Source organism: Carassius auratus, chromosome 41 (assembly GCF_003368295.1).
Source record: "Carassius auratus strain Wakin chromosome 41, ASM336829v1, whole genome shotgun sequence".
In the NCBI taxonomy this organism is placed as follows: Eukaryota; Metazoa; Chordata; class Actinopteri; order Cypriniformes; family Cyprinidae; genus Carassius; species Carassius auratus.
Window position 1 is genome coordinate 13820260 of NC_039283.1, and position 11956 is coordinate 13832215.

At 36.4% G+C, this 11956-nt stretch overlaps 2 protein-coding genes across 3 annotated transcripts; one reads left to right on the plus strand and one right to left on the minus strand.

Moving 5' to 3' along the window:
• Positions 1–1965: 1965 nt before the first annotated feature.
• LOC113060131 (uncharacterized) lies at positions 1966–6461 on the plus strand. Of its 2 annotated transcripts, XM_026228980.1 has the most exons (4): positions 1966–2189; positions 3490–3569; positions 4064–5041; positions 5392–6461. In XM_026228980.1, the coding sequence occupies exons 2-4, from the start codon at positions 3521–3523 to the stop codon at positions 6285–6287; spliced, it is 1923 nt and encodes a 640-aa protein (XP_026084765.1). In that variant the 5' UTR covers positions 1966–2189; positions 3490–3520; the 3' UTR covers positions 6288–6461. The 2 variants fall into 2 exon arrangements, with proteins under 2 accessions (XP_026084765.1, XP_026084764.1); XM_026228979.1 differs by lacking the exon at positions 1966–2189 and having other exon boundaries at positions 3438–3569.
• Positions 6462–7253: 792 nt separating this feature from the next.
• LOC113059639 (acyl-coenzyme A thioesterase THEM4-like) lies at positions 7254–11557 on the minus strand. Its single transcript, XM_026228179.1, has 6 exons — positions 11296–11557; positions 10004–10196; positions 9729–9891; positions 9496–9606; positions 9266–9390; positions 7254–7843 (listed from the first exon to the last, which is right to left on the minus strand). The coding sequence occupies exons 1-6, from the start codon at positions 11371–11373 to the stop codon at positions 7794–7796; spliced, it is 720 nt and encodes a 239-aa protein (XP_026083964.1). The 5' UTR covers positions 11374–11557; the 3' UTR covers positions 7254–7793.
• Between the last annotated feature and the right edge of the window lie 399 nt (positions 11558–11956).

Genomic DNA, 11956 nt, shown 5'->3' on the forward strand with positions numbered 1-11956 from the left:
TTCTGTTACACCAAATACACAAATAATGATATTTTAAAAAGCATCATATGACCCCTTTAATATCCATTGCAGAGTTGATGATATACGGCCCGTTCAGTGAATTGCTGGCCGATTCAGTTGATCAGCTGTTAAGCAGTGATTCTGCCCACATTCCCTACAAATACAAACCGATTCCAAAAAATTTGGGACAATGTACAAATTGTGAGTAGAAAAGGAATGGAATAATTTACAAATCTCAAAAACTTATATTTTATTTAACATCTAAAATGTTGAAAGTGAGACATTTTGAAATGTCATGGCAAATATTGGCTCATTTTGGATTTCACGAGAACTACACATTCCAAAAAAGTTGGGACAGGTAACAATAAGAGGCCAGAAAAGTTAAATGTACATATAAGGAACAGCTGGAGGACTGATTTGCAACTTATTAGGTAAGTTGGCAACATAATTGGGTATTAAAAGAGCCTCTCAGAGTGGCAGTGTCTCTCCGAAGTCAAGATGGGCAGAGGATCACCAATTCCCCCAATGCTGCAGCGAAAAAACAGTGGAGCAATATCAAAAAAGAGTTTCTGAGAGAGAAATATTGCAATCATCTACAGTGCATAATATCATCCAAAGATTCAGAGAATCTAGACAATCTCTGTGCGTAAGGGTCAAGGCTGGGAAAACCATACTGGATGCCCATGATCTTCGGACCTTTAGACGGCACTGAATCACATACAGGAATGGTACTGTAATGGAAATCACAACATGGGCTCAGGAATACTTCCAGAAAACATTGTCGGTGAACACAATCCACCGTGCCATTTGCCGTTGCCGGCTAAAACTCTATAGGTTAAAAAAAGCTATATCTAAACATGATCCAGAAGCGCAGGCATTTTCTCTGGGCCAAGGCTCATTTAAAATGGACTGTGGCGAAGTGGAAAACTGTTCTGTGGTCAGACGAATCAAAATTTGAAGTTCTTTATGGAAAACTGGGACACCATGTCATCTGGACTAAAGAGGACAAGGCAACCCAACTTGTTATCAGTGCTCAGTTCAGAAGCCTGCATCACTGATGGTGTTGGGTTGCATGAGTGTGTGTGGCACGGGCAGCTTACACATCTGGAAAGGTACCATCAATGCTGAAAGGTATATCCAAGTTCTAGAACAACATACAATATGCTCCCATCCAGACGTCGTCTCTTTCAGGGAAGACCTTGCATTTTCCAACATGACAATGCCAGACCACATACTGCATCAACAGACGTTTGCAGACTGTTATAAAAAGAAGAAGGGATGCCACACAGTGGTGAACATGGCCTTGTCCCACTCTTTTTAGAGAGGTGTTGATGCCATAAAAATAGAAAAACAACTTATTTTTCCCTTAAAACATTTGATATGTCATCTATGTTGTATTCTGAATAAAATATTGAAATTTGAAACTTTCACATCATTGCATTCTGTTTTTATTCACAATTTCTACAGTGTCCCAACTGTTTTGGAATCAGGTTTGTAACATATTTAATTCCCTTTATTAGCTAATTTTATAGAGGATGCCATGGATTTTTTGGAGCTGGCACACCTGACACAAATGGACAAGGGCTATCTGAGCTGATCAGTTCATGTATGTCTCTGTGGCATCCTGACTGGACACTGGAGCATTATATTACCATGTACTGTAGCTGAGCAGTTTTGCATTTATACTGTGGGAATCATGGAGGAGGAATGCAGTCCTGCAGCCTCTGCACTTTCAAGCCCCACAGATAGTTGTCCTATCAAAGCCATGGAGGTAGTGCCTAAACCCTCAATCTGCCCTGTTACAGCCACAGAGGATTTACTTGAAAACTCTGCCTGTCCTGTCACAGCCATGGATGTCATCATTGGACTCTCTGTCTGTCCTGCCTAAAGGAGGCCATCTCTGAACACTCTGCCTTCCCTGCCATGACCAGAGAAGCCATCTCTGAGCTCTTTTCTGTCATGGCAAAGGAGGCCATCCCTGAACCCACTGTCTGTCCTGTCATGGTCAAAGAGGCCGTCCCTGAACTTTCAGTCTGCCCTGTAATGGCCAAGGAAGCCATCCCTGAACCCTTTGCTTATCCTGTCATGGCCATGGAGGCCATCTCTGAATACACTGCCTGTCTTGTTATGGTCAAGGAGACAATTTCTGAACTCCTGCCTCCTGTCTGTGGATTGTATTCTTGTTTCAGGTCTGTGTTTTTTTTTATAAATCTGTGCTTGCATTAGGATTCTCACATCATCTTGTCCCTGCTTACATTACATTAAGTACGAAGACCACAAGTCTAGGTATTGCAATGGTATGGGAGTGGGGGGTGGTGGGTAGATTTTAAATCAGATCAGCCTCTCATCACAACACTGTGCAGTTTAAATGTTTTTTAGGAAGATAAGAACAAATATAGTAATTTCTGAAAGCAAGAGGGGCATGTCCTAAAAGTTATAATGATTTGTACACCCCTTAGTACATTCCAAATCAGGATCACTTACCTCAAAACGTGCAATAAATGGCTCAAATGAAAGATTTAGTGAAAAGTATTGTGAAAAAAGGTTAACTTGTATTGTAACTCCTATTCAACAATTACAAAAAGAAAAAGAAATTCAGTATTTCCTTAATGGTATATTACTGGAGAGACTGATAGTTGGCATTAAAGGATTTAAAATAAAGTTTTGTTGTTTATAAGGAATTTTTTTTTGTTTGTTTTTTTGAGCAAAATGTAAAAACACAAGTGCCACATCCTGTCTCTCTTGAAAAGGAAATTATACGTTTTTCTGCACACAATAAATACATCTTAAATTTGGATAATTTCAGTACCAGATGTTTATAACAAATAAAAAATGGCCAAAAATCTGAAGCACTATATAGGATTCCCATATGAAGCACACATTTGTTTTGTGTTTTGGTGTGAGGATCACAAACGGTTTCTTAGTAACTTGTGGGCACTGAACCACAAGAGGTGCACATACCAGATCGAACCAGAAGCACAAAACAAGAAAGTTCAACCAGTTAAATATATCTTGCTTAAAAATGCAAGTCTTTTATCAATTATTATGTTTTTATGTGTTATCACATTAACAGTGGAAATGCAACATGATTTATCTTGGTTTCACTTTTTACATTTAGGTTTTACAGCTGTTGCATACTGTAACTATCAACTCTGTTTCATGCAGCTATATAAATTATGTACAAATGTATAAAATAAAAGTATATACTACAGGTATATTATACAGGTGATCTAAAATACTGCAAATAATACTTGTTAAGCCAACAGTGACACTCTGCTTACAAAGCTGTTAAAGAAGAAGAAAAAAAAAACGTTGTGGTTAAGAGCAATGAACCGGATTCTGGTTAAATAAGTCAAGCTCACATGCAAACATCCACACAATGAATTCTGGAGAGATTTCACAACACACATTAAACAACAACACTGGAGAGTGAACAGCTGACTTTGAATAAAACACCTTACAGCTACAGTATTCATATTGCTTTTTCAGGGAATGTTTGTTGTGGGTTTAGAAGTTCAGCATGGAGACTGCAGATTGCTGGTTTTATAAAACACCACCAAGATATCCAGGTGAGCTACATTTTCAACATACAGCAAAACAGTGCCTATTGTACAGTATGTTTGAGCACTTTTATGTTTGAGCACTTTTCACTATTAGGTACTTGTATACGTTTGTATCTTTTTAAAATGAGTTTGCAAGTACAACTTAAAATGTTGTTTACATGCAACTATTTGCAGTATGATTTAAAAAGGTGCTGAAATTTTGTATTTAATTAAGATAAACTCATCATAGATCGATAAATAAGGATAAATAATTTACATGAATTTACAGCGTGATATAGTTCATGTATCCCGGCATTTCTATACAAAATGGTTTTCACTTTTGAAAGCCCATTTTGTATTTATGCAATGTGAACTTTGGGTTTGTTTGTATTTGGAAATATGATATGTTTATCAGCCTGTACCAACCCCCCCTTACAATGTATTACTTGTGTGTGAGCAATACTGTAGCTCTTGCTGTAGGAAAGGCCAGAACTATGTGACTGTTTTTTATCTTCACGCAGAATCAGAGAGAACATTTCACTCGCCTGAGCTGAGAATTGTGCTGTTGGGTGTTTCTGGTGTTGGAAAGAGTGCAACAGGAAATTTAATACTGGGCAGAAAGGCTTTTAAAGAGACCAGAACCAGAGTGAGCGAGATACAGAGAGGAAGAGTAGAGGACAGAATCATCTCAGTCATTGACACTCCGGGATTCTTCACCACTGAACTGACCGATGAAGAGCTGCATCATGAAATGATAAAGAGTGTTTCTCTCTGTCACCCTGGACCTCACGTGTTCCTGCTGATGATCAATCTGGAGAACATGAAAGAGGGCGAGAGGATCCTTGTGGAACAAATTGAGGAGAACTTTGGACCACAGGCTTTTAAGTTCACCCTTCTTCTGTTAATTGGAAGAGAACAAATGTCCAACAAAGAATGGATGGTGTTTATGCTTAGTACAAAATTTCAGGAGCTAGTCAGACACTGCAGGGATAAATATCACGCAATCGACAGTATAAATGAAATCAACGCAACTCACATCTCAAAGCTTCTACAGAAGATTGACGACATCGTCAAACAGAATTGTGACCAGCATTACAACACTGACATTCACTTAAAGTCCCCAACAAAGATTAAAAAGGTAATGCAAAAACTGGAAGAAAAAAAGGAAGACACAAGACAACACACACAGAGAGACAAAAGAAGTAAAACTGTGTGGAAGACGTTTAAAAGTGTAATACAGGAACGCATAACACATACTTTCATCGAACAAGAAAAGGAAACTCTTATTTCTCATTTGAGAAAAACAAAGAAAACTCACGAAGATGAAGAATGGGTTTTTCAGGAATGTGAGAATGTTAAAGTGGGTGATAGTGGATCATTAGTAAGATCAGTGAAATTCTCATATGAACAAATGGAAGAAGTAAATGAGATCCAAAAACAAACAGAAAGCTGGAAAATAAGCAGTATAGGAAAATGCGACCTGGGAAACACCCAAGCAGGTGAGAATCTAGACTAATGTCTATAAATCTTAATAATATAATATATCTTGACCCAGAACTAAAGAATTCACTACTTTGTGTAAGGCACATCTATTCATAAAAATATTATTGTTGACAATCATAGACTATGTGACATGTTGAAATTACAGAGGCAAATAAAGTAATTGCAATAAATTAACTTCAGAAATCTATTTAGACTCCAATATCTGTTGCTTGAGTTATTGACAGAAAACAATAACAATGCATAACTCTGCAAGCACTGAATAAAAAAAAAAAATAGTGGGCAAATCAATTAATTATAATGCACATTGCATTTGTTTACACAAGTTATCTTCTTCAATCATTGTCAGATCTCAGAATTGTGATGGTGGGGAAAACTGGAGCTGGAAAGAGCGCGACAGGAAACACCATCCTGGGACAAAAAGCTTTTAAAGAAGAATTTTGTTCTGAATCTGTGACTGGAAAATGCCAACAGTATCAGCGGCGGGTAGAAGGTCGAATCATCTCAGTGATTGACACTCCAGGGGTGTGTGACACGTCAATGTGTGAACGAGACTTGAAGGTCGAAGTAGTGAGATGTGTAGAAATGTCTCTTCCTGGTCCTCATGCGTTTCTACTGGTCATCCGATTGGATGTGAGATTCACAGCTGAGGAGCAATACACAGTGAAATGGATTCAGGAGAACTTTGGAGAAGATGCTTTACATTACACCATCATTCTTTTCACTAGAGGGGATCAGTTGAAAACATCTATAGAGGAGTTTCTGACAACAAACAAGCAGATGAATGAGCTAACCAAACAGTGTAAAGCTGGTTATCAGGTTTTTGATAACACGATTGAAGATCAAGCACAGGTTAGAGAGCTGTTATGGAAGGTAGACACACTGGTGAAGGACAACGGGGGAGAGCATTACACAAATCAGATGTACCGGGAAGCTCAAAGGAAAATCTGGGAAGAAGAAGAGAGTCAGAGAAAGGAGGACAGGAGATTAAGGCAAGAAGAGGAGACCAGTATAAGGAAGGATGAACAAAAGAGACTTGTAAAGACTGCTAAAATGGGAGCGTTGGTGGGAGCAGGAGTGGGAGGAGTGATTGGAGGTGTAGCACTGGCAGCGGGAACTGGATTGGCTCTACCTGCTGCTTTAATCACAGGAGGTGCAACCCTTGCAGGAGGAGCGGGTGCAAAACTGATCGCAGACACAATTAACAGGAAGCAGAGTAAAACAGCAGCAAACAAGGAAAGTTAGTTATAGCAACACCTTGAATTATTTGATCATTTTGCGCGGTTTAATGCAGGAATACAGGTACAGTACAGTATATCACGCAGAACAGGTGATGAAATCTAAAGCAGCTTAGTTTTATTCCTGCTTTACTTGTGGTTAGTAAAAAGGTATAAGGATCTAGACTAGAGGATATCCTTAATAATAATAATGGTTGCACTTTATTTTACAGTATGTGTACAAACATGTACTTATAGTGTACATACAGTGTATTTATCTAAGAAAGTTCTGGTAATACAAGGTAACTACATGGGGTAGGGTTAGGATTAGGGTTAGGTTCAGGGTTATTCCTAGTTATTACATAGTTATTGTAATTACTATAATAAGTACATAGTATGTACATGAGGAACAAGACTGTAAAATAAAGTGCTACCAAAATAATAATTCAAATTTAGTAAATCACTGATGTTAACTGTAGGGAAGAGTTCTCAATTCTGTATAAGCTTAACTCTGTGCACCTTTTTAAAATAAAGGTTCCAAAAGGTTCATTGTATTGCAATAGAAGAACAATTTTGGGTTTCTGTTAGATCTGTTCTGACAGAATAATCTTTCTGTTAACTGTTCTTAAAATATATATTTTTTTATACTTATAATAATGTTTGGACTGGAAAGGTTCCATGGATGGTAAAGGTTATTTATAGAACCATTGATGCTAATATGTGTGTGAACCATCATAGCCAGCATGAACTTCTTGCCCAGTAATGTTCCAGTAATGTTTCAATGGACCTAATCAAAGTCATTGAGCCTGGGACAAAGCCTGCCTGGTCCCATAGATCTCTTTCTATGACATTCCTTGGGCAGCTGTGATTGGATTGACCTTATTCATAAAACAATATTATTAATCATTAAAAAAAAAAACAATACGATGAAAAAACAAGGAATAAAGATGATTTAAACAGAGGATAATATCAACAGATAGTTGCATTCATTCAATAGTAGTGTTATCACAACGGGTTGTGTAAATTTTGTAATTTTTCAGAGAAACAAAAAGAAATTTCAGAACAGAAGCACACATTTTTGATTACTGGCTCTTTACTGTCTTTAATGGCATGAATGAAGATCGTTATAAATGTTTTGTTATTCACTAGAAATAAAACAATTTAAAGGCACACCTTTTACATTTATAACAAAATGTATTTAAATGAAATTCTCTTAAACACAATATGTAAAATAGTACTGCTAAAAATATATTACAGAGATTTTCCTTTTATAATACTTTTCAAGAAAATAAATGTGTTTGCAACAAAAATGTATCAATAAATATACAGGGTTAATATGATTTAATTTTACAAAAACACAATATAAGGCAGTCATATGTAGTGCATCACTCTAAAAAAAACAGCTCATTCAGAGAGCTGAGGAAAAACATTAACTTGATCTAATGTTCATTGCACACACACTCCATAATCTCACTCGCGTGTGCACACACACCATGACACACCGTGTCGGGCTCCAGGAAGTTTCGTGATCGATTCAGTTTTGTGATCCAAATAAATGGTCCACACTTATTGAAACAAACAGAGCTGCAATGCAAGAAAGAGGAGGAAAAGGAGAAAGTGAGATATATGAAGAGTAAAATATAGTATATATTAGGGGTGTGCCGGTACTAGTATCGGTACCGAACGGTTCCTGGGCAAATTCCAAATGGAAGTGATCATCCCTATCCCCTTGGAGTGGGGACTTTGGAGTGAATAGGGCATGTGTTGCCATTAAGTAGTCGTTAAAATGCACTTTGCAAAAGGAGCGACATAATTTCCTCATTATCTTCAGCTGGCATGTTCCTGTGACAGCGCAGCACGTGTCCGTCAGCAGATGTCGCTGTTTTACTGTTATAAATGTTTGTAATGTATTGTTGTTAGCATAACCATTGCAAATAAACATACATTTTATATTTAAATATGTTTAAAAAATATGCTATATAATATATAAAAACGAATATATATAAAACTTTTTAAACCATTAAATGTATATTGTTTTTATGTCGATGTTCATCTGTGAATCTGCTGTCAACATCACAGCTGAAGATAATGAGGAAATGATATTGCTCCTTTTCCAAAGTGCAAAATTGTCAAGGGCCAGATTGGCCAGTGTTTTTAACTTTTACTAGTTTAAACACTCAAGCAAATTTATACCACTTCAAGTGCAAAAAGACACTCACACGCTGTCTGATAGATCCTCAACAAATTCTCAATGCATTCTCTTCTTATCGCTTCTGAATAAACAAATCAACTCAAAAATCCTGTCTTGGCAAGTATGCTCACAAACACAGCTGGTTATATCTTAAGTGAATTTATACAGCTGGGATAAAATTGGATGTGTATCATTTTATTGTATCTGTGGACCAGGTCACAGCAGCCTAATATACTGTTCAATACCTGCTGTGGAATATGTCATTAATATTAATAAAACAACAAAAGAAAAAGTGAGAATCATTCACTGCTCTTGACTGAATAACTTTTGTAGCTTTAACAATCATTTATGACCATTTCACATATAAAGTGAAGATTGTGAAGTGTTGTTTTACATTTGATTACTCTCTTGAATTTGTACCTACAGGAGAAACTAAAGGCACCAATTATTTCAGTTTTATCTTTGCTACATTATATTACTTGTAATGTTTTTATTTGTTCATATTTTTCATTGACTGTATACTTTTATTCAATAATGTTTACATTTTCTATTGGTTAGGTTATTCGTTTCAAAGTTTTGTCAAAATTGGAAGGTAAGATTACACAGGACAAAAACAATAATACAATAAAATAAAAAAACACGTGATAAATATCTAATTGGTATACCAGCATGCTACGAGGACATTTGCATCATGTGGTTTAAAGAGATGACGGACATTGCATATGCATATTTTCACGCTTGTTGCATTAATGAATCTGTTTGTTTTCTTACAAACATACATAATATTCATAGGTTTGAGTGTTTACGTTCTCTACCTGTGGCTTCAGTGTAGAGTTTGGACTCATCAGTGCTGGTCACTTTGCAAGTGATGAATTGTTTCTTCCTCTCTATCTGATCCAGAGCACTGTGAATTAAAACCACACTACCCAGAGGCATTGGACTGTACAGGAGAATAGAGTTCAACAGGTGAGATCACAGATAACCAAAGCAAGTCTCAATTGGTAAAACAAATTATGTAAACCGCCTTTGAAAGACTGTATCTCACTTGCGGTAGTTGATGTTGAGATTGGCAGTCATAATAGGTCCTGAGAGGAAACCGGCAAGAGTGCCAGTCACTGTGTCAATCATGGTGGCTATAGCTCCACCATGTACATACCTGCCAAAAAGGAAACAGGTGTAACATCATTTCCTGTTCTCCCATTCTTCACAAATGTAAATGTGTAATTTAATTTCGGGTATACTTTCAGGCAATAAATGTAAAATAGAGCTACTCCTTACCCAGGTGCACCTTCTAGTAAATGTCCTGCCTGAAACACACAAACACATCTCTTCTCCTCCTTATTGACAAACACCACATACTCAAACGTTGCGCCCTGCTCTTTAATATTTCTTGTGAAAAGTCGAGCTTGGGCCTTGATCATTTTGCTGAGGTGTATGCCGCCTACAGGACAGAAACAATGTGACTTTTGCTTTTATTATAAATTGCATTATCACGTCATTAAACTGATAACGAAGACTAGAAGAAACTATGCGGATACACATTTATCGCTTACCAGTAGCATATTTAATGGAACGATTGTAGCTGGGCAACTTCCTCCAAGGCGCCCTTTTTCTCTCTTTATTTTCGGTGTCAGTGTCACACAGTGTGTTATAGTGGTCGTAAACCTTGCACATCTCTGGACTCCATGTGGAGTTGGGCTGGCTGAAGTCCCGTGGCTGCGAAGAGAACGGCCACAGTGCCATCGTCTGCATAAAGAGTGACATTAAAAAATAGTTTTCATTAATATCCTATTCTTTTAGTTTAGAACAGTGTTATTACTTAAAACTTAAGGGTAACACTTTAGATTAAGGTTCCATTAGTTAATGTTAGTTAGTGTATTAATTAACATGAACAAACAATGAACAATACATGTATTACTGTATTTATTTTTGTTAATGTTAGTTAATGAAAATACGGTTATTCACTGTTAGTTCATGCTTATTCACAGTGCATTAACTAATGTTAACAAGCTCAAACTTTGATTTGAATATTGCATTAGTAAATGTTGATATTAACAATAACTAAGATTAATAAATGCTGCTGAAGGATTGTTCTTCCTTAGTTTATGTTAACTAAAGTAGTTAACTAACATTAACTAATGGAACCTTATTCTAAAGAGTTACCAACTAAAGGTATTAAAAACAGTTATCGTTCATTTAAATTAAGCTGAAATAAAATGAAATACAAATATTAGAAGAAAATTTTAATGTTGCCTTGACAACTAATTGAAATAAGTTTACATACTAAAATTATTAAAAAGGAAATAAAAATGTTAAAATGTTATTGTTAACTAAAACTATTCACAATTGTTTTCATTAAGTAAAACATAAATTTACTTCAAACAATATTGCACTGGTAAAAATGTTTAACTAAAACTGAAATAAAAATTAAATTAATTTTTAAAAAAAAGAAAAAAAAAGAAAAAAATAATAATAATAAAAAAAAGAAAAATAATTATAGGAATAAAAAATAAACATTTTAAAAGTTACACATTTTAAATATTATTAAATATATTTAAGAATTAATTTCAAAACACAGCCACACAATTTTTGATTATAGGCTTATTCCCTAGCAATGACAGTAATTTTATATTAAAATTCAATACTAAAATGACACTGGAGAGGAATGCATAAGCCTGGTAAGATTGCTCTTATCTAGAATTAGTTGAAAAGGATTTGATACGCCTGACACAAATGTAGCCATACCTTCATGGCAGCTTCACACAGGACCTGCATATTAACATGACTACAGAATGAGTATGAATGAACAGCAATGTAAAACAAATGAAAGAGATGACTCCTGTACCGAGACGGGTCTGATGGAGGGGAGTGAGGACTGGAGCAGCTGGAGGCGGCCGAGGCTTCTCGCTATGTGTCCCAACATGATGACCTCACACCACTGTCTTCACTGATTGCTTCTTCCTGAGGAATGCTGTGGCTGTCTCTCCGAATACGAATGCCACATATGAACGTTTTTATCGATTAACTAACTAAAGATTGTTTAAAATGATAGCCAACTTTAAGGTGAAGTGCAAGATCAGCCGGTGAAAAGTGTGACTTTCAGATTCACGGATGTCATCGGTGATTGGCCGGTTCGTGCACGTGGAGTTGAAACGCGTGTTGGTTCTAACCACGTGACGCAAACACGCATGCACGCAAACAGACTGGTGGGACCACAGCAACCTCGTGGTTCCAGTATTTTCAGCTCACTGCTGGAATTTACTTTTTGTAATTGTACTTTGAGTAGATGTTTAGCTGCACAATGTTCGGTCGAGAGGCACAGGTTTCAAAAAACAAGCGTGTGCAGAGAGAGGGACTAAGAGTACTGAAATGATGTTTATCTTTTATAACTGTACATTTCCTGCTTAGTACTAGTAACTTAGATGCAATAATAATATAATGTAGTTGTTTTTTTTCAGCAAGGACACACATCTGATCAAAAGGGACATTTCGACTGTTACAAAAGA

Coding starts and splice junctions, on each gene's coding strand:
- LOC113060131 (XM_026228980.1), top strand. CDS start 3,521: ATGGAGACTGCAGATTGCTGGTTTTATAAAACACCACCAAGATATCCA. Junction 3,570..4,063: donor AACACCACCAAGATATCCAG/GTGAGCTACATT, acceptor ATCTTCACGCAG/AATCAGAGAGAACATTTCAC. Junction 5,042..5,391: donor CCTGGGAAACACCCAAGCAG/GTGAGAATCTAG, acceptor AATCATTGTCAG/ATCTCAGAATTGTGATGGTG.
- LOC113059639 (XM_026228179.1), bottom strand. CDS start 11,373: ATGTTGGGACACATAGCGAGAAGCCTCGGCCGCCTCCAGCTGCTCCAG. Junction 10,197..11,295: donor CCTCCATCAGACCCGTCTCG/GTACAGGAGTCA, acceptor CTCTTTATGCAG/ACGATGGCACTGTGGCCGTT. Junction 7,844..9,265: donor ACTCTACACTGAAGCCACAG/GTAGAGAACGTA, acceptor CTTGCATTGCAG/CTCTGTTTGTTTCAATAAGT.